Source organism: Saprolegnia parasitica, assembly GCF_000151545.1.
Source record: "Saprolegnia parasitica CBS 223.65 unplaced genomic scaffold supercont2.24, whole genome shotgun sequence".
NCBI lineage: Eukaryota > Oomycota > Saprolegniomycetes > Saprolegniales > Saprolegniaceae > Saprolegnia > Saprolegnia parasitica.
The window spans coordinates 379,697-400,881 of record NW_012156418.1 but is presented as its reverse complement, the minus strand read 5'-3'; the positions used below and the strand labels follow the sequence as shown (position 1 = coordinate 400,881).

The 21,185-nt window shown below is 58.9% G+C and overlaps 11 protein-coding genes across 11 annotated transcripts; 4 read left to right on the top strand and 7 right to left on the bottom strand.

Annotated features, from left to right (window-relative positions):
• Positions 1-146: 146 nt before the first annotated feature.
• Positions 147-1,662, bottom strand: SPRG_06340 (DEAD-box ATP-dependent RNA helicase 8). The gene is made up of 3 exons (XM_012345719.1): positions 1,478-1,662; positions 1,130-1,434; positions 147-1,085 (listed from the first exon to the last, which is right to left on the bottom strand). The coding sequence occupies exons 1-3, from the start codon at positions 1,611-1,613 to the stop codon at positions 261-263; spliced, it is 1,266 nt and encodes a 421-aa protein (XP_012201109.1). The 5' UTR covers positions 1,614-1,662; the 3' UTR covers positions 147-260.
• Positions 1,663-1,960: 298 nt separating this feature from the next.
• SPRG_06339 (hypothetical protein) lies at positions 1,961-2,401 on the bottom strand (the record flags this gene model as incomplete). Its single annotated transcript, XM_012345718.1, has 1 exon — positions 1,961-2,401. The coding sequence occupies one exon, from the start codon at positions 2,399-2,401 to the stop codon at positions 1,961-1,963; it is 441 nt and encodes a 146-aa protein (XP_012201108.1).
• A 102-nt stretch (positions 2,402-2,503) lies between these two features.
• Positions 2,504-3,564, bottom strand: SPRG_06338 (hypothetical protein). Its single transcript, XM_012345717.1, has 4 exons — positions 3,390-3,564; positions 3,221-3,342; positions 2,807-3,167; positions 2,504-2,753 (listed from the first exon to the last, which is right to left on the bottom strand). The coding sequence occupies exons 1-4, from the start codon at positions 3,541-3,543 to the stop codon at positions 2,563-2,565; spliced, it is 828 nt and encodes a 275-aa protein (XP_012201107.1). The 5' UTR covers positions 3,544-3,564; the 3' UTR covers positions 2,504-2,562.
• A 174-nt stretch (positions 3,565-3,738) lies between these two features.
• Positions 3,739-4,725, bottom strand: SPRG_06337 (hypothetical protein; the record flags this gene model as incomplete). The annotated part of the gene is made up of 1 exon (XM_012345716.1): positions 3,739-4,725. One exon carries the CDS (start codon positions 4,723-4,725, stop codon positions 3,739-3,741), a length of 987 nt encoding a protein of 328 aa, XP_012201106.1.
• A 1,134-nt stretch (positions 4,726-5,859) lies between these two features.
• On the top strand, positions 5,860-7,104 carry SPRG_06336 (hypothetical protein). Its single transcript, XM_012345715.1, has 5 exons — positions 5,860-5,929; positions 5,979-6,326; positions 6,376-6,531; positions 6,577-6,761; positions 6,809-7,104. The coding sequence occupies exons 1-5, from the start codon at positions 5,869-5,871 to the stop codon at positions 7,064-7,066; spliced, it is 1,008 nt and encodes a 335-aa protein (XP_012201105.1). The 5' UTR covers positions 5,860-5,868; the 3' UTR covers positions 7,067-7,104.
• Positions 7,056-7,576, bottom strand: SPRG_06335 (hypothetical protein). The gene is made up of 3 exons (XM_012345714.1): positions 7,419-7,576; positions 7,298-7,371; positions 7,056-7,251 (listed from the first exon to the last, which is right to left on the bottom strand). The coding sequence occupies exons 1-3, from the start codon at positions 7,553-7,555 to the stop codon at positions 7,091-7,093; spliced, it is 372 nt and encodes a 123-aa protein (XP_012201104.1). The 5' UTR covers positions 7,556-7,576; the 3' UTR covers positions 7,056-7,090.
• A 239-nt stretch (positions 7,577-7,815) lies between these two features.
• Positions 7,816-8,795, top strand: SPRG_06334 (hypothetical protein). The gene has a single exon (XM_012345713.1). It carries the CDS (start codon positions 7,848-7,850, stop codon positions 8,709-8,711), a length of 864 nt encoding a protein of 287 aa, XP_012201103.1. The 5' UTR covers positions 7,816-7,847; the 3' UTR covers positions 8,712-8,795.
• Positions 8,751-9,871, bottom strand: SPRG_06333 (hypothetical protein; the record flags this gene model as incomplete). The annotated part of the gene is made up of 1 exon (XM_012345712.1): positions 8,751-9,871. The coding sequence occupies one exon, from the start codon at positions 9,869-9,871 to the stop codon at positions 8,804-8,806; it is 1,068 nt and encodes a 355-aa protein (XP_012201102.1). The 3' UTR covers positions 8,751-8,803.
• An 877-nt stretch (positions 9,872-10,748) lies between these two features.
• Positions 10,749-12,553, top strand: SPRG_06332 (hypothetical protein; the record flags this gene model as incomplete). The annotated part of the gene is made up of 7 exons (XM_012345711.1): positions 10,749-10,894; positions 10,947-11,144; positions 11,195-11,358; positions 11,404-11,552; positions 11,602-11,676; positions 11,721-11,907; positions 11,955-12,553. The coding sequence occupies 7 exons, from the start codon at positions 10,749-10,751 to the stop codon at positions 12,551-12,553; spliced, it is 1,518 nt and encodes a 505-aa protein (XP_012201101.1).
• Positions 12,554-12,626: 73 nt separating this feature from the next.
• SPRG_06331 (hypothetical protein) lies at positions 12,627-15,602 on the bottom strand. Its single transcript, XM_012345710.1, has 5 exons — positions 15,075-15,602; positions 14,560-15,020; positions 13,746-14,506; positions 12,918-13,701; positions 12,627-12,868 (listed from the first exon to the last, which is right to left on the bottom strand). The coding sequence occupies exons 2-5, from the start codon at positions 14,962-14,964 to the stop codon at positions 12,683-12,685; spliced, it is 2,136 nt and encodes a 711-aa protein (XP_012201100.1). The 5' UTR covers positions 14,965-15,020; positions 15,075-15,602; the 3' UTR covers positions 12,627-12,682.
• A 550-nt stretch (positions 15,603-16,152) lies between these two features.
• SPRG_06330 (hypothetical protein) lies at positions 16,153-20,995 on the top strand (the record flags this gene model as incomplete). Its single annotated transcript, XM_012345709.1, has 15 exons — positions 16,153-16,255; positions 16,302-16,535; positions 16,579-16,781; positions 16,833-16,979; positions 17,027-17,125; positions 17,173-17,346; positions 17,397-17,663; positions 17,714-17,756; positions 17,808-18,523; positions 18,581-18,704; positions 18,753-19,726; positions 19,768-20,127; positions 20,177-20,647; positions 20,697-20,793; positions 20,841-20,995. 15 exons carry the CDS (start codon positions 16,153-16,155, stop codon positions 20,993-20,995), a joined length of 4,167 nt encoding a protein of 1,388 aa, XP_012201099.1.
• Between the last annotated feature and the right edge of the window lie 190 nt (positions 20,996-21,185).

Genomic DNA, 21,185 nt, shown 5'->3' with positions numbered 1-21,185 from the left:
ATACCGGACGTTAAACGCAACGCCTCGCGTCAAACTCCGCGCCGCTGATTGTAGTTCGGTCAAGGGTGAAGGTGACTGTCAACGCTGGTGACGATGACGTCGTGGAGAAGAGAACGACGAAGACGCGACGTTGGTGCCACCAGGCTGGCAGCTTTTTTTGTTTTTTATTCTTTAATACTCCCCATCTCTTTCAATGGTCTCCATCTTCGTCGTCCTAAACTCTACGCTCCTAACACTATCGAGGGGTCTTCTTCGGGTCTCTACTTGCAGTAGAGGTTGCGGTCGATCACGGGCGGAATCGGGCGGATCTCAGTGCCGAGCTCTTGCTCGATACGGTACAAGTTGAACCGGTCTTCGTACGTGATCATGTTGATGGCGAGGCCGAGGTGGCCGAAGCGACCCGAGCGGCCAATGCGGTGGAGATACGTCTCCGAGTTCTTGGGGAAGTCAAAGTTGATGACGACGTTGACGGTCTGGATGTCGATGCCGCGCGTAAAGAGGTCCGAGCACACGAGGTGGCGCGTAGCGCCGTTGCGGAATTCGTGAAAGACGCGGTTGCGGTGGGCCTGGTTCATCTTGGCGTGGATGTAGAAGCACGAGAAGCCGAGCTCCGTCACCTTCTTGGCGAGCAGCTCGACGCGGTTCACCGAGTTGCAAAAGATGATACTCTGGTTGATGTCGAGCTTGGAGAAGAGCGTGTTGAGGCAGTGCACCTTCTGGCGCTCCTCGACAAAGGCGTAGAATTGCGAGACACCCTTGAGCGTCAGCTCGTCCATCAAGTTGATCTCGTACGGGTTCTCAATGTACTTGTCCTTGAAGGCCTTGACGGTCACCGGGAACGTAGCCGAGAAGAGGCAGATTTGCCGCCCCGGTGCCGTGTGGTTCACGAGCTGTTCGAGAAGCGGCTGGAACTCGGGCGACAGGAGCTTGTCGGCTTCGTCCATGATCACGGTTGAGCACTTGCTCAAGTCCGCGACACCCTTGTTGGCCAGGTCCATAATGCGACCCGGGGTGCCGACCAAAATATGCACGGTATTATACAAGCGCATGATGTCGTCCTTGAGGCTTGTCCCGCCCGTGCTCACCTATGGATGGCGTGTCAACAAAGCGGTGAGGCCAAGGCGCGTACCATGCATTCCACGCCCATGTGCTTGCCGATTTCCTTGACAATGGCCGAGGTCTGAAGGGCCAATTCTCTTGTCGGGACGAGGATCATCACTTGGATGTACGGCTTGGATGTGTCCGTCTTCTCGAGGCACGGGATGATAAAGGCCGCGGTTTTGCCGGTCCCGTTCTTGGCGCGCGCCATGACGTTGCGCCCTGCGAGGATGATCGGGACGGCTTCTTCCTGGATCGGCGACGGGCGCTCAAAGCCCTTCTCGAAGATGCCCATGAGGAGCTCGCGCTTGAGGAAGTAGTCCTCAAAGTCGTTGCCTACATGCATGTTGCGCATATCCATCGCCTTGTCGTCGCGTACCCTTGACGTTGGTGACGTCCTCGGTCTGGAAGCGCGTGTCCTTCGTAGGGGCCTTAAGGCCCGTCTTCCAGTCGTCCTCGTCGCCCATCGAGTGCTGGCTGGGCGTCGGCGCGGGGGGCGGAGGGTTGCTGCTCATCGGTCGAGGCAAGTATTTTGCGTGTTAGATACGACGACGGGGCGGCCTTCGAACCTGTCAAATTCGATATTGAAAAGCTTCTGTGGTCTGGAAGGCTTTGGGCCCGTATCCGGCTCCGGCTTTTCTCCGGCTACAAGATCCAATTTCCAAATAGTGTGCATTCACGGAAGTAGTGTGTTCTAGTCGCCCGTGACATGATCGAGCTTGACGCCGCAACAACACCAGTTTTTGAGGTGGTTGCTCTGCTACGACCTTCAAACGACGACATCAAGACGCAAGAACGACTATATTCTTTGTGCTGACATTAAATTGGCGTTGGGGTCGATGACATGCAAGATTTGGAGCAGCTACGAACTGGTTGTGGCCATCGCTTGGATCTGGTCGAGCGTGCGCTGGAGGTGCTGGATGGCCTCGCGCTGGACGGTACTTTTGAACTCGAGCTCTACGATGCGGCGCACGTAGGCTTCCTCTCGCTTCTGGTACTGGTTACGCTGCATTGTGACCTGGCTACAGTTGGCAGCCAGCGCCATGAGCTTCTTGGAGTGGTCGCGGCGCAGGCGGCTCTTGAGCGCCAGAACCGCAGCTTCGTGCTCAGTGCGCAACGTGTCTTCCAGCGCTTCAAGGTGCGTCTCGTAGACTGCGCGCAAGGTTGCTAGCGCTTGCTTCTCGCTTGGGCGACGGCCCCCAACGGTCAATGACGTAGCCCGACTGCGTCCCACCATGGACTCCGCAGCGGGCTTGGCTTTCGAGGCCACGTTCACAGACGGGTTCCAGCGTGGTTGTTGCATTGCAGCTTATTGACTTCTGAAATAAGACGCCAGTGTGTCGAGAAAGCCTTTCCCTTGTACAAAAGCGGCGATCTCAGCCGCTCGCTGCTCAAACTCAAAGCGCTTTTCCCAAAACCATTTTGGAGGTGCTACATTTCGTTACGAAGCGGTGATGGATCGTCCTAGAGCGCGAACGACCGGGTCGTCCACGTGTGCGTCGCGAGCGCCAAGTCCTTCTCCACGATGCAGCAGTCTTCGGCAGGGTTCGAGTCGAGCACCATAGCAATCATCGTGCGCGTGCAGTAGTCGACATGCGGCTCCTTGGTTTCGACAAACAAACTCGAGAGCTTGAACTCCATCTCGATCGTGTGCCCTACAACCAACGCATTTGATTGGGCATCGATCACGACGAGTCGCGGGTTGTACCGGTCTTTGGCAGCTCGTCTTCGTTCTGGATGCGATGCGTGTTGGCCATGATGGGCAACAACCGATGGCAAATCTCCATGGCCGGCCCCGTCCGGTCGCAGGCGGCCATTGCTTCTTTCGCCTGGACGACCTTGGGCCACGGCGCGCTGAACGGGCCGTTGGACATGCCATAGATGACGTTTGGCTGGAGAAGCGAACTCTCCGTGACGTACTCGCCGTGCACAAAGTTGCAGAGGTGGCCGAGCGACGCGCCGTCAAACACAATCAAGTTGAATCCTGGGTACAAGTGCCCGGACGCCTCGAGCTCCTTGAGGTAGCTCGCCGTGCTCATCGTGCCCTCCAAGAAGTCCTTGATCACGTTCTACTCGTCACACCAGTCGCCATGAGAGTCTGAAACATCATCGATCGTCCAACCCCGCGGCTGAGCTTGCCATGCACCGGCGGCATGTAGCGAATGTTGGTGAGGAAGGCGGCGCGGACAATCGCATTCTCCTTGCGAATGCCCATCCAGGTGCCACCGCGGATGAGGTCGCGAGCTATGGTAGTTCAATGATGGTATGGATGAAGGATGTCGTCGGTGTACGAGCAAAGATGGTGCCATCGGGCGGTGCCCACCACGCGCACGGCGCCGTGTCCCTCGTGAGCCACTCGTCGCGGTTGTGGAGCACGATGAGCCGCACGTGGCGCTGGCCATCGTCAGTCTGGTACTCTTGGAGCTCAAAGAGCGCGGTGCACATAATGCTGCCGGCGAAATTGCTGTGTGCGCGACGCCTGAGACGACGTACCAAGGGTACATTATGTACCCTTTTGGACGTACTTTCTATGGCACACACCTGGGCGGAATTAGTAAAACGTAGACGTTAAATTAAGTAAAACCCACGCCGTGGGCATAAATACGGCACGAAACGACACAACGACGATGCACCGACGCGTTAAAACGTGAGAGCGGGGTACGGGCTGCCGCACGGCGAGACGACAACCGCCGGCGCGTCAAACGAGCTCGGTGGCATCTCGTCGAAGTCCTTGGCGATGTTGTGGAGCCACTCCATCTCGGCAAGCGTCCACTGGTCCGCGCCGTCGTCCGCAAACGGCCACGACGTGTGCCACGAGCTGATGGTCGGCAGCAGCTGCATCGTGGTCTCGACCTTGACGCTCGGAAGACGCTGCAGCTCGGTGTTATGGCGCTCTGCGCCTTTCTTCTCGCACTGCGACCGTGCGACCTCAAAGGCCGACGCCTCGCCATGGCTCGAAGTCTTGCGCTTGACGAGGTGGTACGCGCTCTTCTCGAGATCCCGCGTAAAGAGGGCATGCTTGAACGCGATGCCCTCGGCCTTGAAGTGGGTCTTTGTGAGCTTGTGAAAGCCAAAGTAGTTGAGCTGCCGCTGGAAGCTCGACATCTTGCTGTGCTTGAAGAAGCGCGGCAGCACTTGACTCTGGAAGAGCAGCGTGTCGTCGATGATGAAGAAGAGACCCGACGCGTCCCAGTAGATCATCGGGAGGTCGTGCGACCGCAACATGAGGTCGAGCGACTTGATGAACGGGGCGGCCATCGAGAGGCCCTCGCCCTGCCGCACGGATACCGCGACACCCTTCTTCAAGGCCGGCGACGTGGCCGCAGCCGACTTTTGCGGGCTTGTCGTCGGTGTCGGCTGCTGACCTGATGGGCTTGACAACGTCAACACACGAGGGTTCGACCAGCGAATGTCCAAGGACGTGGCGCCGGTCACGTCCATCATGCCCATCTTCTTGGTGCGCTCTTGGAGGGCTTTGGTCATCGCGAGGTCGCTCGCCGCTTCGTGACTCATGCTGGTGGCGGTCGCCCACTCCATGGCCGTGTGGCCCATCACGCTCGTCGTTGTCGTCGTCGGTGTGAGGGCCTTCTCCCATGGCATCATGGTCATGCGCGGAATTGTCGCCATTTCCTTCAGTGTGCTCTTGGGGGCAAAAGGGGAACTGTGAACCGAGCCCTGCTCAGGTTCTCGCCACCGTCCTATACAAACGTGCGGGTTGAAGCTGTCGCGCACTGAAAAAGATTATTTTTCGACCAATCAGCGTCACGCATCGGGTTCTATACAAACTGCAAGTGCAAAGAACGTGACGAGCGCTTGCCGCGATGGCCCGACCAGGCCGCGATCGGCCGCGATCGGCAGACAAAGGCAGTCGCCCGACGCTGGATGCTTCCGTGGGATCCCCCCGTGGTACCACGCACTTCTCACGTAGAGGAGGAGGATGTAGAGGAGGCCCAATGATATACTAGTACGAGTACTTCGAGGATTCATCCATGTTGAAGCGGGAGGATGCGTGCCTTGCATTTCTGTGCGGATGGACAGAGGATGTGGGCACACTACAGGAGCGTTTGTGGTCGCCGCCCTGGAGCACGAACGAGCAAGGTACCCCTGCCAACACGTAGTCCATTGAGCCGTGGCATCGCACTCGAATTGCACTTTTCCAGGCGCAGGGCCCTAGCTTCAGGCCAATTTTTGGATGCAGAACGGCGACGCCCCAGTCTTTTTGCCGATGGCAAGCTACCATTCCCGGGTGGCTCCCGAGCGCAGCATGCAAGAAGCCACAGAAAAGAGCTCACCAACGCGGCATCGTCGGCTGGATTCGCATCACAAATGGCTTGCGAATGACGTCTCGATGAGCAGTATAAATAGTTGCGAGACGATCGAGGCAGGACTACCAGTCCGTTACTGCATGAGATGCACCTCCTTGGATAGCTCGACATTGGCTTTGACATCAGGTTGCTGGCAGACGTGCGCTGCCTCATTGTCGCCTAGGGCCACGACAGTCATTCTACTGAATCCTCATTTGCATCCGAGAGACGAGTGATATCTCGACCATTTCGCGGATACCCAAGCTACTCCAGCTGTACTGCCGATCTTTCTGATCCCTTTTTCGTCTTCCATGACTGTAGACCAGCCGCGGCAGTGACCTCTTCCTGCGGTGGCAGCCGCCTACTTTATACGATCGACGGACGAAGCATGATTTGCAGTTGCATAGCCGACGAGCTATTCTTAGCCATCGTAGATGCGTTCAGTTCTTACACCCTCGAAAACACCATGAACCTCGACCTGACCGATTTCAAGCAGACGTCATGCGAGGGCTATGTGACCAAGCGAGGTAGACATGCTGGTAGCGCCGACCGATGCGACCGCGACATGCATGATAGGCCACGTCATGAAGTCGTGGCGGCGCCGCTACATGGTGCTCGACGGCGACACGCTCAAGGTGTCGTACTACGACAGCAAGACGATTTACAAGAGCGACAAGCCCAAGGAAAAAGGATCGTTCATCCTCGCCGAGATCGAAAAGCACGACTACAGCGACGAAGGCGGTGGTGTCAAGCCGTATGGCTTCAAGCTCGTAGGTCATGCACCGGGGCACGGCTACAAGGAGTTTTGCGTCTATGTCGAGACGGCCAAGGACCAAACGCAGTGGCTTGAAGTGGCGCACAATGCGCTCGGCAAAAACGTCACGCCACAGGCGTCCGTGGACCAGCGAGCGAGCGCGCTCTTGGGTGTGTTGCTACTGGTTCACGTAGCGTCAGGAGCGACGCTGCTGCGTAGGGCACCGTGCACCCTCGGGCTTCCTCACGTCGGCGCCGGTCCAGCTTCGCAATGTCAACAAGACCAAGGAAGAACTTTTGCGCAAGGCGATCGTGACGCTTGAGCATGCACGGACCGTGGGCGACAACACTGTCTCGGAAATGGGCCACAACGCAGGTAGCGTCCATTGCCACCATTAATGTCGCTTCATGGACGGCCTAGAAATGCTCGATATTGCCGAGGCCAATATGGACTACGTGGAGACGGAGCTCGACCGCGGCGACAACATCATCAAAAAGATGACGAGTCCTTTCTTCTACTACTTTTCCAGCTCCAAGAGCAAAAAGAAGGGGACAGGGTCGCCCAAATCCAAGTCGGCGCGAAGCCACCAGCCCCAAACGCCCATGGTCGACTGTTGTCATCACCCTCATGCTCATTGCAATACATGTTGTAGAATTCGCCAACCCACAAAAAGTCAAGTGGCCCGGCGTCCAAGGCAGGTGGCGCGACCACTGATGCCGGCGACGACGAACTCGACCAGCTCTCCAAGATCCTCGCGTCGCTCGAAGTCCACGCCAACACGATCAGCACCGAGGTCGAGCGCACAACCGAGCAAATCGACCGGATTCAGAAGAAGATGGTCGAGGCCGACGAGCGCATCGTCGAGCAGAGTGCCAAAGTCCACGCGATCCAAGAAAAGAACAAGCTCTAGTCAGATTGAGTGCAACAAACCGACTCACTTGCGGTCCATAAAGTGCTGTCGCCGCACGAGCTGCACGTGCTTGGTCATCATCGCATTGTAGTCGGCCGTCTTGATCGTCGCGCTGTCCGCGCTCAGCTCGCGCCCGTCGATGCGCTGGCCGTTCTTGTACACAAAGTGGTTGCCTTGGCCCGGACCTACGGGAGAGCGTCATGTTCCATACGCAGGCGGCTGCGTACGTACTCGGCGACTTCTTAGGCGTCACGATCTTGAGGTAGCTAATCTTGGACTGCGCCTTGCGGAGGAGCTGGTCGAGTCTACGCAGACGAGGTATAAGCGCCAGTCGCGACCTCGCATGGCTTACTCCTCGGGCGTCGCCGCGCCTGTATGCGCCCGGAACTCGGTCCGAACCTTCTCTAGTGTCTGGGCGCGCTGCTCCTGGGGCACCGACTTGGCCAGCTTTAGGAGCTTCTTGTAGGCAGCGCGGATCGTCGTGTCCATCGTTGTCCTCGTCGTCCAAGAATTCCGCAATCGGGCGAAGGAGTATTCCTACCCGACAGGTAAAAGTGAAAAACCTATCGCGTAGGAATTTCACTCTCCGGATAAAGAAGATGGCGTCTTTGTCGGTTTGCTGCGACGCCTTGGATCGCTGTGCGTTGCAGCTTGACGCAAGGCTTCTCAGCGCGAAGCAGTGTTGCGGGACCTCGATTATAACGCGTTTGTTTAAACGCCGATGCAACTGGGCGTTTTTCGAGTGGTGTAACGTCGCAAGCAGTGGCCGACCGAGCGAGCCATGCCGATGGAATGGATCGACATCGTCAAGGACCTGTGCGCGGGCACGGTCGGTGGCGTCGCGGGTATTGTCGCTGGCCACCCGCTCGACACGATCAAGGTCCGGCTGCAGACGCAGGCGCAGCGTGGCAGCGTCGTCGCCGCGTTCCGCTCGATTGCAGCGAAGGAAGGTTTCCGCGGCTTCTACAAGGGCATGGTGTCGCCAATCGTGTCGAACGCGCCGATCAATGCGGTGGTGTTTGCGATCTACGGCCAAGCTTCGCGGGCGCTGGCGGGTGACGCGCCGCTATCGCCGGGGCAGCAGTACCTCGCCGGCGCACTGGCTGGGTTGGCCCAAGTGACCTTTTCGGCGCCGGCCGAGCTCGTCAAGATTCAAATGCAAGTCGACACGCGCACGTCTGCCTCGAGCTCGTTTGCATGCGCGCGCCAGATCGTACGGCAGCACGGCGTGTCCCGCGGCCTCTACCACGGGTGGCAGCTCACGATCCTTCGGGACGTGCCCGCGTTTGGCTCGTACTTTTTCACGTACGAAGTCGCAAAGGAAATGCTGAGCGACGGAAAGGACGCGTCGACGATGACGCTGCTGCTCGCAGGCGGCATCGCAGGCTCCATGTCGTGGATCCTCACGCAACCCGTCGACGTGCTCAAGACGCTCGTGCAAAGCCAGCGCCTCGATGCCATGACATCGATACAGAGTGTGTTTCAAGACAACCTCCAGCGCGACGGTCCTCGATTCTTGACCAAAGGGTTCACAGCCACGGTCCTCCGCGCGTTCCCTGTGAGCGCCGTGACCTTCCTCGTCTACGAGCGCACGATGGAGATGATGCACATTCCGGACGCGGAGAACGCGCTCCACCTCTTGTAAGATGCCAGCAACGCATGTGCTGCGTTAATACGATTACAAGTAGATAGACGCCCGCATGTGGCATAAGAATAAATAAGAAATATCCGACTCGGTTACCACGCCACGTTCGAGGCAGCGATGGCAGCGCGGAGGTGCGTCACGGCAGCATCGTAGTGGCGGCGGCGCAGCTCTAAGTCGCCTTGGAGCGCGCGCAAGGAGGGCAAGCACGGTGGCGACGCCCACGCCTCGCAGCACACGATAGCTTCGTCCGCTTCGTCAAGCCGCCCGAGGTCAAGTAAGCACGCAACAAGACCGAGCCAGAGCTCGGGCGACGTCGGATCGTCGCACAATGCGAGCTTGTACTGGAGCTGAGCTTGAAAGTACTCGGCGGCAACATGTAGCACCTTGGCCTCTTGCGAGTGCTGATGGAGCCGCAACCGCCGACGGGCCACGCGTCGACGCGCCTTTAAAAGACCTTCGACCGCATTACTGTACAGTGCGTACTCGGCCTGCGCAGCAGCCACGGCATTCGCATATTCAGCGCGCAGGGCCGCGACTTCGGACTGCCGCAGCGTGCTCTCCGAGACACTGGACGGCCCCAAGGCCAGCTCGAGCCGCTGCGACCGCGTTGGGCGCATCGTCTGGACAAGGTCGTCCAGCGACACGGTTGTGGCTAGTGGCGTGTCTCGACGACCGGTATCGTGGCCGACGCAGCCGGTATAGTCGAGCATGCTGCGAAGCGAGAGGTACGAGCCGCGGGAGCTGCGCACGGCCGTCTGGCGCGACGACGACGTCTCGGTATCGGCAACGACAGAAGGACCGCCGATCGCGCGCATGGTTTCGTAAATATCTTCCAGTGAGACCGAGGTCGTCGAGTCCACGGAGCTCTCGGAGGAGTCCGAGTCGTCGTCGGACTCGGCGACCGGCGGATAGATGCTCGAGTAGGCGACCATCGTCGGCGCCGACGCGAACGTCGAGTAGAGCGAACCGTGCGAGTCTTCACGCTTTGTCTTGGCGGCCGTCGACTGCTTTCGTCGCTCTTGGGCTTGGAGGGCTGCCCGCCACGCGTCCTCCGAGTGTGACGCTGCGACCACATCGCTGAAGTACGATGTCATGTCTTCGTGGCAGGCATTGCAGACGCGCTGCTGCTGGCGTTCGTCCATATTCGAGTCGACGAGCATCGGTGCCTTGTGTTTAGAGTGGCGGCCACAGACGGAGCGCCCGCACCGCCGGCAGTGGTGCCGCCTCGTCAGGAGGCCAAAGGCTTTTGCGCACATGTGGCAGCGCCGGCCGTGTGACCAGGACGCCCGCGGCATGGCGGCGGTCGCTGCTCGCGGCCGTCGCATTCTGGCACACACCACTCAGAGTATTTGACTATAATTGGACACCGCATGGACACCGAACGCAGGCTTCGCTACACTGCATCTTCCAGTTCGCCATCTGGGCCGAGTCGAAAGTGCAGTTTCGGCATTTTGACACGCATCCCACATGCCAAACGGTCGCACAACAGTGGATAACGTGTTTAACGGGGCGTGGTTCGACGTCTAACAGGACGCTAAGGTGTTATACGTGTTGCCATGGCAGTGTTGCCATGGCACCTGTGACAACGTCGACGCTGGTTGATTCATGAGGTCGTGCGAGCACAAACTGGATTAACTCGCCACAGCTCGACGGTTGATTCTGCAAGTAGCTTGCGCGTGTGCGCTGCCGTCGATTCTGCTACCGAACCTGCCCGAGGTAGAGCTCGTTGGTACACACCGTGGACGTTGTCCTGGGCGCGTGTATCTCACTGCTGCCCCTTTACAGCCAAGACGCATCTCATCTCAGCTGGCCAGCACCAAAATCGACGGTTGACATGTCTGGTTGGGGTGTGCCAGACCAATTTGCCAGACTTGGTCGATGAAGCTTGCTTGTCCCACCGAGTTGGTCCAGTGTGGCGAGCTCTATCGTCTCGCGTACTAGGCCGCCATCGCTGTGGAGGCGGTTGCCGCCATTTTGGTGGGCTATAAATGTATTTTTGCCGGTCGGGATTGGGTTTCTTGCCGACTCGTCGACGGCATGTCGACCAAGATCAACAATGGGCTCTTCATGGGCGACGTCGACGCCGCGCAGGACGCCGACTTTTTGAGTCTCAACGGCATTGAGTTTGTCATCAACTGCGTTCCGCGCGAGATGCCCAACGTCTTTGAAGCCGACGGCGTCCAGTGCGGCAGAATCAAGTTGCATTTCAGAAAGGATTGACGCCGATACATGTAGGTACTTGGCGCTCGATATGGCCGAGGACCCGTCGGGCCGTGGGCTCCTCTTTGATTTACGATGCCAAGAGTTTCTGGACGTCGTCGACTTTCTCGAAAGCGCGATGGAGGAGAGTCAAAGCGTCCTCGTGCACTCGATGGACGGCATCTCGCGCAGCCCGAGCGTCATGATGAGCTACCTCATGGTCAAGTACCAATGGTACTGCATGCTATCATATCCCAACAGCGCACACAACCATGACGGCGCAGGAGCCTCGACAAGGCTTTCGAGTACGTCAAGATGAAGCGCGGCGACATCAACGTGCACCCCGCGTATATTGAGCAGCTCTCAAGCCTCGACAGCCAGCTCCAATCCAAGTTTGCGGGCCGAATTTCGCGCCAAAAGCGCTCCGAGTGGGACCCTCGCCACACCGGTACGAGCTTTCTGTCCGTGGCACCGCTCGACGTGAGGGTGGTAGATCCCAACACGGACGAAATCGTGCTTGTCAACACGTTCTTGAACGTTGCGTCGACCGCGGGAGCCGTCGACGACGACGACCGAGAGCGGCGCGACCTGGCTGCCAAGACCAAGAAGAGCCTTGTATGGCTCGACTCGTGTCCTCGCCTGGTAGCGATTGGTCCGCAAATCGTTTCTTATGGTAGCAACAACAACGTAGCGCAAGATGCACCCCGAGTACGACTTTACCAAGCTCGAGCGCCCGCCCAGCGCCTCGTACAGCGCGCTTGTGGCCGTAAGATGGTGCTGCCTCGCAGATGGGGCGTGACGGCAGTCTAGGGCAACGGGTGGGTCGACACTCTCGAGCCGGCTCGGCGCCGGGGTGTCGAGTCCCGACCGATTCAGGACGTCGACTTGAGCCTCACGGACGACGACGACGAGAGCGAACCGGCCAAGCCCGCGGCCGACAGCTGGGACATCTCGTACTCGGATCCTGGCGTTGGCCACGACGCCGACGCGAAGCAGTGTACTCGTATTCTGTACGCGGCGAAGGTCGCCTCACGCCGCAAATAGATGACACGGACGACGACGGGCGCAAGCCGCGCCACGGATCGATTCCGAGCCACCACATTATGGCAAGCAAGGCCGTGGCGAAGCGGGACGAGGGCAACCAGCAGCACTCGCCCACCGAGGCGCCATCGTCCTCGTCCTCGGGTGTCCCGCGGTACCTGCAGCACACCAAGTCGTCGCGCAATGCAAAACTGCTCGTCAAGCCACCGCTGCCTCGCCGAGGATCCAACAAGCCCGACCAGCTCGGGGACTTTCTCGAGCGCGTCAAGCTCGACGAAGACGCAAGTCGTAGCAGCACGACAAAGCCCCGGCCGACCAAGACCAAGGTGCCGCCGCGCCCCCGCACGTCGCCCGTGAGCACCAAGCCGACGACGGCCAAGGCGTCGCTCGTGCAAAATGTGATTCGCGGCAAGAGCTCGTCCAACGCCGTGAATCCAGCGATTCACGTGACGCCCGCCAAGCCTCGGCGCAGTGCGCCCACGCCGCCGGTCGTCTACGGCTGGGCCGAGAAGAAGCAAGTGCCGACAAAGAAGCCGGACGTGGTCAAACCACCAAGTGTGCGCCAAGCAAGCAACCGGGTGACGCCGGCCAAGTGGCGATAGATACTAAGAGACCGACCGCCGCATCGACTAACCAAACAGGTGTTCCCACTCTCACGTTTGTACAAAGCATCAAGCAGGCACAAAGGGTAGGTAGTTGAAGTGTGACGCTATACAAATGAACGCAGCTCCTTAGGCGTCGGGCTTGAAGTCGGGGTTCTTGCGCAAAATGACAACTCCCTCCAGGACGTTGGTGTGCGCGAGGTATTCGTCCGTCGCGAGCTCGGCACGGTCCTTGACGTTGAGCAAAACGGGCGTGTTGTGTGTCTGGAACCCCGTGATGGACTTGGGACGGCCCGCCTGCCCGACGACTTCGACCTAATCACACATCTTTCGTAAACCATCGATAGGCAATAGGGGCACGTACCGCTTGACCGACGCGGACCGAGACAGGCAGCGGGTTGCCGTCTTCGTCGACCGTAATGAGCATGCGCGGCTGCATCGCCGTGACAATGCAGTACAAAAAGTAGTGCGAGTTGTCGAAAATCGTCTTTTCCATGTCGAGCGACGCGTGGAGGACGGCGAGGAGGCCGCTAACGGCGACGCGCGACATGATGAGGCGGTCCGAGTGGAACGGGTGCAGCGTGATGAGACCCTTCCCCATGTGCAGCAGCCCCTGTGCGATGCGTGTGACAAACAAGTGGTTGGCTTCGCGGCTGTAAAACTCCGAGAGCTGGCGCAAGAGACCGGCGACGCGCGAGTTGTTGGTACCGGCCGACGCCAGACCCAGCGCGAGAATCGCACTCTGCGCGACGCCCGCGTCCACGTCGTGCGTGAGGCGCGAGAGCGTGTCAATGAGCGTGTACTCGGGGTTCGAGATGCTCAAGAGCGCCAGAGCCAACGGCACCGCGCGACGGACGTTCACCTCGCCGTACTGCAGCAGATGGTCAAACGTGCGCATCGCCATCTCCGTGCCCACGTTCTCGCCCATTGCGACAAGACCGATACCGAGCACCGCCGCGCTCTGGTGCGCGCCTTCCTTGACGTCTTCAATATAGTGCGTGGCGCACTCGCGGAGGAGCGACTGCACCTTGAGCACGTTGCCCGTACCCGCGTACGCACACGTCTCGAGCGTGATCGAGAGGTACTTGGAGATGCGGTGCGAGATGGTCTTGGCCGCTTCGAGCATCGCGTCGACGCGTTCTTGGCGCCTAGCGTTGCATGAGCGATGCACATCTCACTTCTTGTAATATACCCGAGGTAGAGCAAGCCGAGGCCGAGGCAGAGGAAGCGGGCGCACGACGAGTCGAGCTCCGCGTCCGTGCTCTCCATGAGGCGCTGCATGATGACGCTACCGGCCTCTTCGTCGCACGTGCCGACCTCGACCATGCCGAGCGCGAGCGCCGCGTATGCCACCTCTTGGATATCCGCGTTCTCATCGGCGTGCGACACGACCGGGATTAGCAGCTCCGAGACGTCTTCGCGCGACGAGCCAGCGTAGGCGATGCCGAGGCCGAGGCACGAGGCGCACCGGATCGAGCAGTTGCCAGAGTCGACGTGTTCGGCGAGGAGCGCGAGCGCGGGGTCGCACTCGTTGCGGATGCCAGCGCTGACGATGCCGACACCGAGGATCGCGCCGGCCTTGATGTGGTGGTCGCCCGAGTAGAGGAACTTGTCGATCTGCGTAATGCCTTCCTCGACGTTCCAGAGCATGATCATACCGAGCGACGCGGCCGCGCTCGTCATGCCATGCTCCTTGTTCTTGTAGAGCCAGTTGTTGCCCTCGACCGTCATGAGCTTGTCTGTGCCGTAGCCAGCGTTGACAAACGCGTTGACAAAGGTCGACGCAAGGTTCGCGCGCGCAGAGTCCGTCGGCGCGTTCGAGTCGCGGCCGCGGGCCACGCTGCCCGTCTCGCTCAAATGCGACTTGTAAATGTCTTCGGGCGTCTTGGCCTCGACGACATCGAGGTCACGCGCGAGCGCCAAAAACTTGTCGCTCAAGTCTGTGTTGCTAATCTACGTGGCCACAGGAGTGAGATCATGGATCGTACGTTGATACGACGGCGTACCATGTCGTTGGCCGACGCGTCGTGCTCGTCTTCAAAGCAAAAGCGCTGGCGGCCAAGAATGTAGCCCATCTGGTGGCGCGTCGCCGTGTTGGTGCACTTGGAGAAGACGTCGGCGACGAGCTCTTCGCTGCCCATGCGAAGCGCGACGCGGAGCGCGTCCGGGTACTGCTCGACGCGGATGTAGACAGCGTACGCGGTCTGCAGCAACGTCTGGAGGTCGTCCGGGTCCGACATAAAGTCGGCGCACGCCAAGAGGTACAAGCACACACGCTGGTAGTTCTTGTCGTCGATTTCCTTGGATTCAAGAAGCTTGTCCAGCTTTTGGACCTCGATGAGAATATCGATCGCCTCCGGCTCGGCGTTGTGCTGCATGTGGAAAGGCACGATGGCATCGACCATCGCCATAAGGTCGTCGACCTTGGCCGTCGCGCCGTTGGGCCGGTGACGCGCGCCGTGTATTCCTACAAAGAGCAATGATATCAGAAATGGGCCATCATCGACAACTTCAAGCGCACCTCGCCGACTTCGCCAGCCAGCGACCGCACGAATTCGTGGCCCCAAAGGCCGAGCTCAGTCGAGTTGCCCTTGAGCTTGTAGTGAAGGCTTTCGCGCGAGCCTTCGGGGGCCATCGTCATGGCCAGGACGGCCAAGATGTCGGCAAGCTCCTTCTGCGTCGTGATCGTAGCGTACGACGTCTTGAGCACGTCGTAGTGCGGCCGAAGGAACTTGAGCGGCTTGGGCACCGACGTCATGCTCGACGTGGCCGTGCGGATGAGCTGGCGGAGCGTCTCGAGCGCGTGCGTCTTGACGCCGGTCTGCTCGGCCGGGTCGCAGATGCGCGCAACGCTCATCTCGAGGTCTTCCTTGAGCTGCTTGTCCTCTTCCGAGAGGTCCTCGGGGTCCGCCACCTTGTCGTTGGCCGTCGGGTCCTTCTGCTTCCCGGGAACGGGCTCGTCGCTCGTCTTCTTCTTCGGGTCTTGCGACGGTACTTGCACGGTCACCGCGTCCTTGGCCATCTTTCCCTTCGATCTGCGAAAGCTTTTTGACCCCACACAGGAGCCAATTCCCTCTCAAACAACATGCTTTATTCACTTTCACAGGATTTACCATCCTAGTACGTATTATCTCGAGTATCTCATATTAGTGTATATCTATCAAACCGTCTCAATATGCCATCTCTGTCAGCAGCTCATGGAGGGTGGGTATCTTTAATCCCCGTCGACGCTAAGCGTACTGGTACACATGAACCAAGGGGCGAACGAGCGAATCGCCCCTCTACTAGCCATGCATATAGCACTTTAACGCACCTGCATACGATACCAAAGCGAGGAAAGGCCAAGATGGTGGACGCTCGCCATGACAAAGTCGATCCTTGATTGTGAGCGATGCGACAGCTGCTTAGCGCCAAAGGCAACCACCGGCAAGAGAAGAAGCGATGCGTATATGGCCGCAATTGGCAGCAGTGCGCAGTGGACGTACGGACCGACTATCGGAAAGGGAGACACTTTGGATAACTTTTTTGGGAAAAGATTTCGGCGCCTGGCCGACTTGCAGTTTGTATCGGCTGCCAAAGATCGGATTTCGCGGAAGAGCATGAAGCGCCTCTTCAAGCTTCCGTCCAAGTACCATGGCGTCGGGCCCGTGACCTTTGCATGGCAGCCCAAGGGCAACTTCCTCGCGACGGCCGGCAAGAACGGTATGGCCCCATGGGTCGCTCGGGGTCGATGTGCATCATGGCGTAGGCTTGGTGCACATCATTGACCGGCAAGGCGTCCAGTACGATGAGATCGGTCTCGACATGTCGACGCCGGTCGTCGCGCTCGAGTGGGACCGCGACGGCAACACGCTTGCGATCCTCCAGTCGGGCAACGGCCTCATCCCGCTCTGGGACCTCTCGACGCGCTCGACGCAGAACATCGACACCAACATGAAGGACCCGTCGTTCATCAAGTGGTCGTCGTCCGGCATCCAGCTCGGTAGGCGCCTCCACCTTAGCATGCATCACGAGCCTGCATGTAGCGATCGGGACGGCCAAGGGCAACCTCGTACTCTACAACAAGTCAACGCGCAAGCTCGTCCCGATTCTCGGAAAACACTCTAAGAAAATCACATGCGGCGTCTGGAACAGCGAAGATCTCCTCGTGCTCGGCGCCGAAGATAGAATGGTGACGATTAGCAACGCCGCAGGCGACACGGTCCAGCAGCGCGAGCTCAAGTACGCGGTGCGTGGCGTCGTGCTTGCGTGGGGTAGCGACGCTTTGCGGGGTGTGTAGCCCGTCGAGTGCAAGTTTGGTCGGCAGAAAGGCGACCCTGGTGGCCCCAAGGCGCCCGAGAATGTCGTCGCTATCAACGTCTCCAAGTCCCTCATTTTGCTCAACATCAACGACCCCGACAACCCGATCGAGCTCACGTTCCAGAGCGTACGCCCGCGCATACTGTGTCTTTTCGACGGCGAAATGGGTTGTAGCACTATGGCACGATCAAGTCGTTCGACTGGTTTGGCGGCGGGTACCTCATGCTCGCCTTCTCGGAAGGCTTTGTCATTTGCATTTCGACGCAGATCGATGTACGTCCTCGATGCTTGTGTCGTGCTAAGCATGGAATGCATCATAGGAAATCGGCGAAGAGCAATTCTCGGGGCGCTTCTTCTCGGAGCGAACGTACGCGGTGTGCTACTCGGCGGCGCTCAACCGCGTCGCGATGAGCGGCGAGTCGGGCATCAAGGTCATCGACCTCGGTAACTACACCGAGATCAAGGGCGACGCTGTCAAGCTTTCCGACGCCGAGGTTGCGCACTCTGATGAGACCCGAAAGGACTTGAAGATGGATATGGCTAGGACAACGAAGCCAATCTCATGAGCTTTACCTCGGACGGCCAGATCCTCACGGTGGCGACCCAAGGTGGCATCGTGCAGACGTTCCTTGCGCGGATTGTCAACATCTTTGACCACGTCGGCAACTACGTCGTCTATCTGAGCTCGCTGCGGGAACTCACGATCGTCGACACCCTCGGGCGCGCAAGTCCGATCAACATTCAAGTGTCCATCGAGCCTTCGTTCATCGCGATCGGCCCGCGCCACGTCGCTGTCGGCATGAACAACCGCGTGACTTTTACCGCTGCGACGGCTCGAGCCGCGATGCGCTCGTCAACGAGCAGCAGTACCTCGGGCGCGTCACGAGCGTCAAGCTCAACCGCGGTGCGCCACCTATTTGCCTGGAAAGCGATCGCTGAGCTTAGATGCAACTAGAGTACGCGGCCGTGCTCAGTGATGGCAAAGTGTTGCTGCACCCAATCGAGCCTACGTCGTCGAACGGTACGGAAGGAGATAGTATGCGTCTCCATCGACGGCAACGTGGTCTAGGCGCCGAGCAGTCCAAGACGTTTCCCGAGACGCACGGGCGCGACGAGTCGCTGCAAGAAATCAGCTCGATCGCGATCACCAAAGATTTTTTCATCTTTTCGACGGCGAATGGCAACGGCACGGTCCAGTTCTTCTACCTCCAAGAGTGGAAGCTGCTCGAGGGCTGCTGCTACCGACACGATGAAGGCATTGGCATCGTGCACATTGCACCCAACACGCAAGGCACCAAGATCGTCTTTATGGACTCGCGCCGCCGCGGCTACATGCTCAACTCGACGAACCGCGAGGCGATCCCGATCCCGAGCATGCCGAGTGCCACAAGTGCGATCCTCTGGGACACGATGGATCCGACCGTGTTTGTCGCCGTCGAAACAAGCGACTTTGCCGTCTTCGTCTACTCGGAGCTCACGATTAACGGCCCGGAAGTCACGCAGCTCGGCACGATGGACATTGACAACAATGGCGAGTATGTGATCAAGCCGGCGACGACCAAGATTCCGTCGGGGCACGCGGCGATCCTCTTTTGCGACGGCAGCCTCACATGCCAGCAGCCAGGCGGACAGCTCATGACCGTAGTGGCCGGTACCCACGACGCCCTCCAAGTATATATATGCACACGAGATATCTGCAAGTGCTCATCTCTCTTGATACGTTGATAGAAAGGTACGACACGCGACTCGGACAAGGCCATCTTCAAGCAAACGCTCGCCTTGTGCCGCATGAGCAACGCATGGAAGGCGGCGGTCGCGATCGAAAGCCGCGAGTACTGGCTCGCCCTCGCCAGTACAATCGACGATGTTCGTATTCCCAGTGGTTTCACGTGGGACGTAGGCCGGGCGATGCATTTGCTCGACATTTCGCTCTCCAAACGCGTGTACCGGCAGTTGGGCGACGCCGGCATGGTCCTCGGGCTTGATCGCATCGAGCACGTCGAGGACAAGAACCTCCTCGCCGGCCACGTGTCGATGCTCTTCGGTCAGTACGACCAAGCCCAAAAGCTCTTTTTGGCGTCCTGCGACCCCATGGCCGCCCTCTCGATGCAGCGCTACTTGCTGCAGTGGGACCAAGCCCTCTTGCTCGCCGACTCGCTCGCAGTGCACCTTGTGCCCGAGCTCAGTGCGTCGTATGCCGCGCAGCTCGAATTCAAGGGGGATTTTGACGGCGCGCTGAAAATGTACGAGCACGCATGCAATGCGATGGACCCGCTTGGAACGCCCGTCGTCGCCTCCGAGAAGATCCAGGCCCAGTGTATGGCTGGAATTGCGCGCTGCACACTGCGGCTCGGCGACCTCCGCCGCGGCATTCGACTCATCTCGGACCTCAACGACGTGATGTTGAGCAACGAAGGCGCGCTCATCCTAGAGGGCCTCAAGCAGTTCTCGGACGCTGCCGCCTTGTACGAGAAGGGTCAGCAGTACGAAAAAGCGGCACAGATTTACATTCAAATGAAGCAGCTGGGGAAGGCTGCGCCGTTAATGGCCAAGGTCACGGTGCCGAAAGTCCACGCGCAGTTTGCCAAGGCGAAAGAAGCGATGGGCGAGTTCAGCGCGGCGTCGGACGCGTACGAGGCTGCGAACGACATGGACAATGTGGTGCGCATTCAGCTCGAGCACCTCAACAGCCCCGAGCGGGCGTTTGCGATCGTGAAAGCGACCAAGTCCTCGGAAGGCGCGTCCGTGGTGGCCAAGCACTGTATCGATACGGGCAACTACGCGGCTGCGATCGACTTTCTCCTCATGGCCAACCGCGAAGAAGAGGCGTTCCAGCTCGCCCAGCAGCACAACGAGATTGACGCGTTCACGCAAGTACGTCTTCTGAGAGAATAGCACACGCGACGACTGCGTAGATTATTGGTGAAGCCATTTCGGCGGATCGGGCGCTCAAGATTGCGCAGCACTACGAGCAGACGCAGGCGTATGCGAGGGCGGGCGAGTTCTACCAAGTGTGTGGCAACTACCACAAGGCGCTTCGGCTCTTCCTCCAGTGCGGCGAATCGGAGCTCGGAAACGCCATTGACGTGGTTGGGAAGGCGCGCAACGACATGCTCACGCATACGCTCATCGACTTTCTCATGGGCGACACGGACGGGATTCCAAAGGACCCGAATTATATCTTTCGGCTGTACATGGCACTTGGCAACTATGCACAGGCGGCGAAAACCGCCATCATCATTGCGCGCCAAGAGCAAGAGCTCGGCAACTACAAGGTCTTCTGCGCCCTACTCTACAACATGTTGAATGGCGTATGTCGCGTAGGTGGCCCACGACGTGCTCGTCGAGACGCACCGGCAGCTGCTGCTGCACAAGATCCACGTGAACCAAGACTTGCGCAACTCGCTCACATTGCTCCACAGCTACGTTGTTGTCAAGAAGCTCGTCAAGCGCGGCGACCACGTAGCGGCCGCCAAGATGCTCCTCCGCGTCGCCAAGAGCATTTCCAAATTCCCGACGCACGTGTCCAACATTTTGATTTCGGTCGTCATCGAGTGTCAGCGCGCGGGCTTAAAAGGAAGCAGCTACGAGTACGCGACGATGCTCATGCGCCCCGAGTACCGCAACTCGATCGAGAAGGAGATCAAGCGCAAGATCGAGGCCATCGTGCGCCGGCCCAACAAGGAGCAGCCGCCGGACAACACGACACCGTGTCCCTTCTGTGCGCACCCAGTCATCGACGTCGACTTGGACTGCACTCAGTGCAAGAACTGGATTCCCTACTGCGCCGTGACGGTAGATAGATCGACCATTTTATATGGGTCCACGCCGCATCGAGGATTAGGGCTACCACATGGTCAAGGCAGACTGGAGCGTGTGCCCCCACTGCCAGTTTCCAGCTCTCTACTCACACTTTACGGCGCACCTCCAAGCCGATCCTGGTACTAACAAACGATTGCGATGATGGAGCGCTGTATGGATCGGATAGCGTGTCCGATGTGCGACAAGGAGCTCAAGCCCGACGACATTACACAAGTCCAAGAGAACGAAGTCAAGCTCTCGACGATCGAGCTGCAAGCGCCCGAGCCAACGACCGAGAAAAAGGCCGCCAAGGACACCAAGCAAGGCGACCTCTTTGCGTAGCGCAGTTGATACGTCTGTACATTCACGATCTACATTTCTATCCCGTCGGGCATCGCAAAACCGTCCGATTGACATCCTTGAGTTGGTCTATCTATCTATCTATCTATCTATCTATCTATCTATCTATCTATCTATCTATCTATCTATCTAGGATTTCGTCGAGTCTTGAAGTCTCGAAATTCCGTGTCAC

What these genes read in the sequence shown, in the direction of transcription:
- SPRG_06340 (XM_012345719.1), bottom strand. Translation starts at nt 1,613, where the DNA reads ATGAGCAGCAACCCTCCGCCCCCCGCGCCGACGCCCAGCCAGCACTCG. An exon ending in GGACGTCACCAACGTCAAGG is followed by an intron (nt 1,435 to 1,477) that starts GTACGCGACGAC and finishes ACATGCATGTAG; the next exon opens with GCAACGACTTTGAGGACTAC. An exon ending in ACATGGGCGTGGAATGCATG is followed by an intron (nt 1,086 to 1,129) that starts GTACGCGCCTTG and finishes CGCCATCCATAG; the next exon opens with GTGAGCACGGGCGGGACAAG.
- SPRG_06335 (XM_012345714.1), bottom strand. Translation starts at nt 7,555, where the DNA reads ATGGACACGACGATCCGCGCTGCCTACAAGAAGCTCCTAAAGCTGGCC. An exon ending in GGCGCGGCGACGCCCGAGGA is followed by an intron (nt 7,372 to 7,418) that starts GTAAGCCATGCG and finishes TCGTCTGCGTAG; the next exon opens with ACTCGACCAGCTCCTCCGCA. An exon ending in GACGCCTAAGAAGTCGCCGA is followed by an intron (nt 7,252 to 7,297) that starts GTACGTACGCAG and finishes GCTCTCCCGTAG; the next exon opens with GTCCGGGCCAAGGCAACCAC.
- SPRG_06331 (XM_012345710.1), bottom strand. Translation starts at nt 14,964, where the DNA reads ATGGCGATGGTCGATGCCATCGTGCCTTTCCACATGCAGCACAACGCC. An exon ending in CTCGGCTTGCTCTACCTCGG is followed by an intron (nt 13,702 to 13,745) that starts GTATATTACAAG and finishes ATGCAACGCTAG; the next exon opens with GCGCCAAGAACGCGTCGACG. An exon ending in CGGTCCGCGTCGGTCAAGCG is followed by an intron (nt 12,869 to 12,917) that starts GTACGTGCCCCT and finishes ATGTGTGATTAG; the next exon opens with GTCGAAGTCGTCGGGCAGGC.
- SPRG_06336 (XM_012345715.1), top strand. Translation starts at nt 5,869, where the DNA reads ATGAACCTCGACCTGACCGATTTCAAGCAGACGTCATGCGAGGGCTAT. An exon ending in GGGCTATGTGACCAAGCGAG is followed by an intron (nt 5,930 to 5,978) that starts GTAGACATGCTG and finishes CATGCATGATAG; the next exon opens with GCCACGTCATGAAGTCGTGG. An exon ending in GCGAGCGAGCGCGCTCTTGG is followed by an intron (nt 6,327 to 6,375) that starts GTGTGTTGCTAC and finishes GCTGCTGCGTAG; the next exon opens with GGCACCGTGCACCCTCGGGC.
- SPRG_06338 (XM_012345717.1), bottom strand. Translation starts at nt 3,543, where the DNA reads ATGTGCACCGCGCTCTTTGAGCTCCAAGAGTACCAGACTGACGATGGC. An exon ending in CGATGGCACCATCTTTGCTC is followed by an intron (nt 3,343 to 3,389) that starts GTACACCGACGA and finishes GAACTACCATAG; the next exon opens with CTCGCGACCTCATCCGCGGT. An exon ending in AGACGAGCTGCCAAAGACCG is followed by an intron (nt 2,754 to 2,806) that starts GTACAACCCGCG and finishes CGTTGGTTGTAG; the next exon opens with GGCACACGATCGAGATGGAG.
- SPRG_06334 (XM_012345713.1), top strand. Translation starts at nt 7,848, where the DNA reads ATGCCGATGGAATGGATCGACATCGTCAAGGACCTGTGCGCGGGCACG.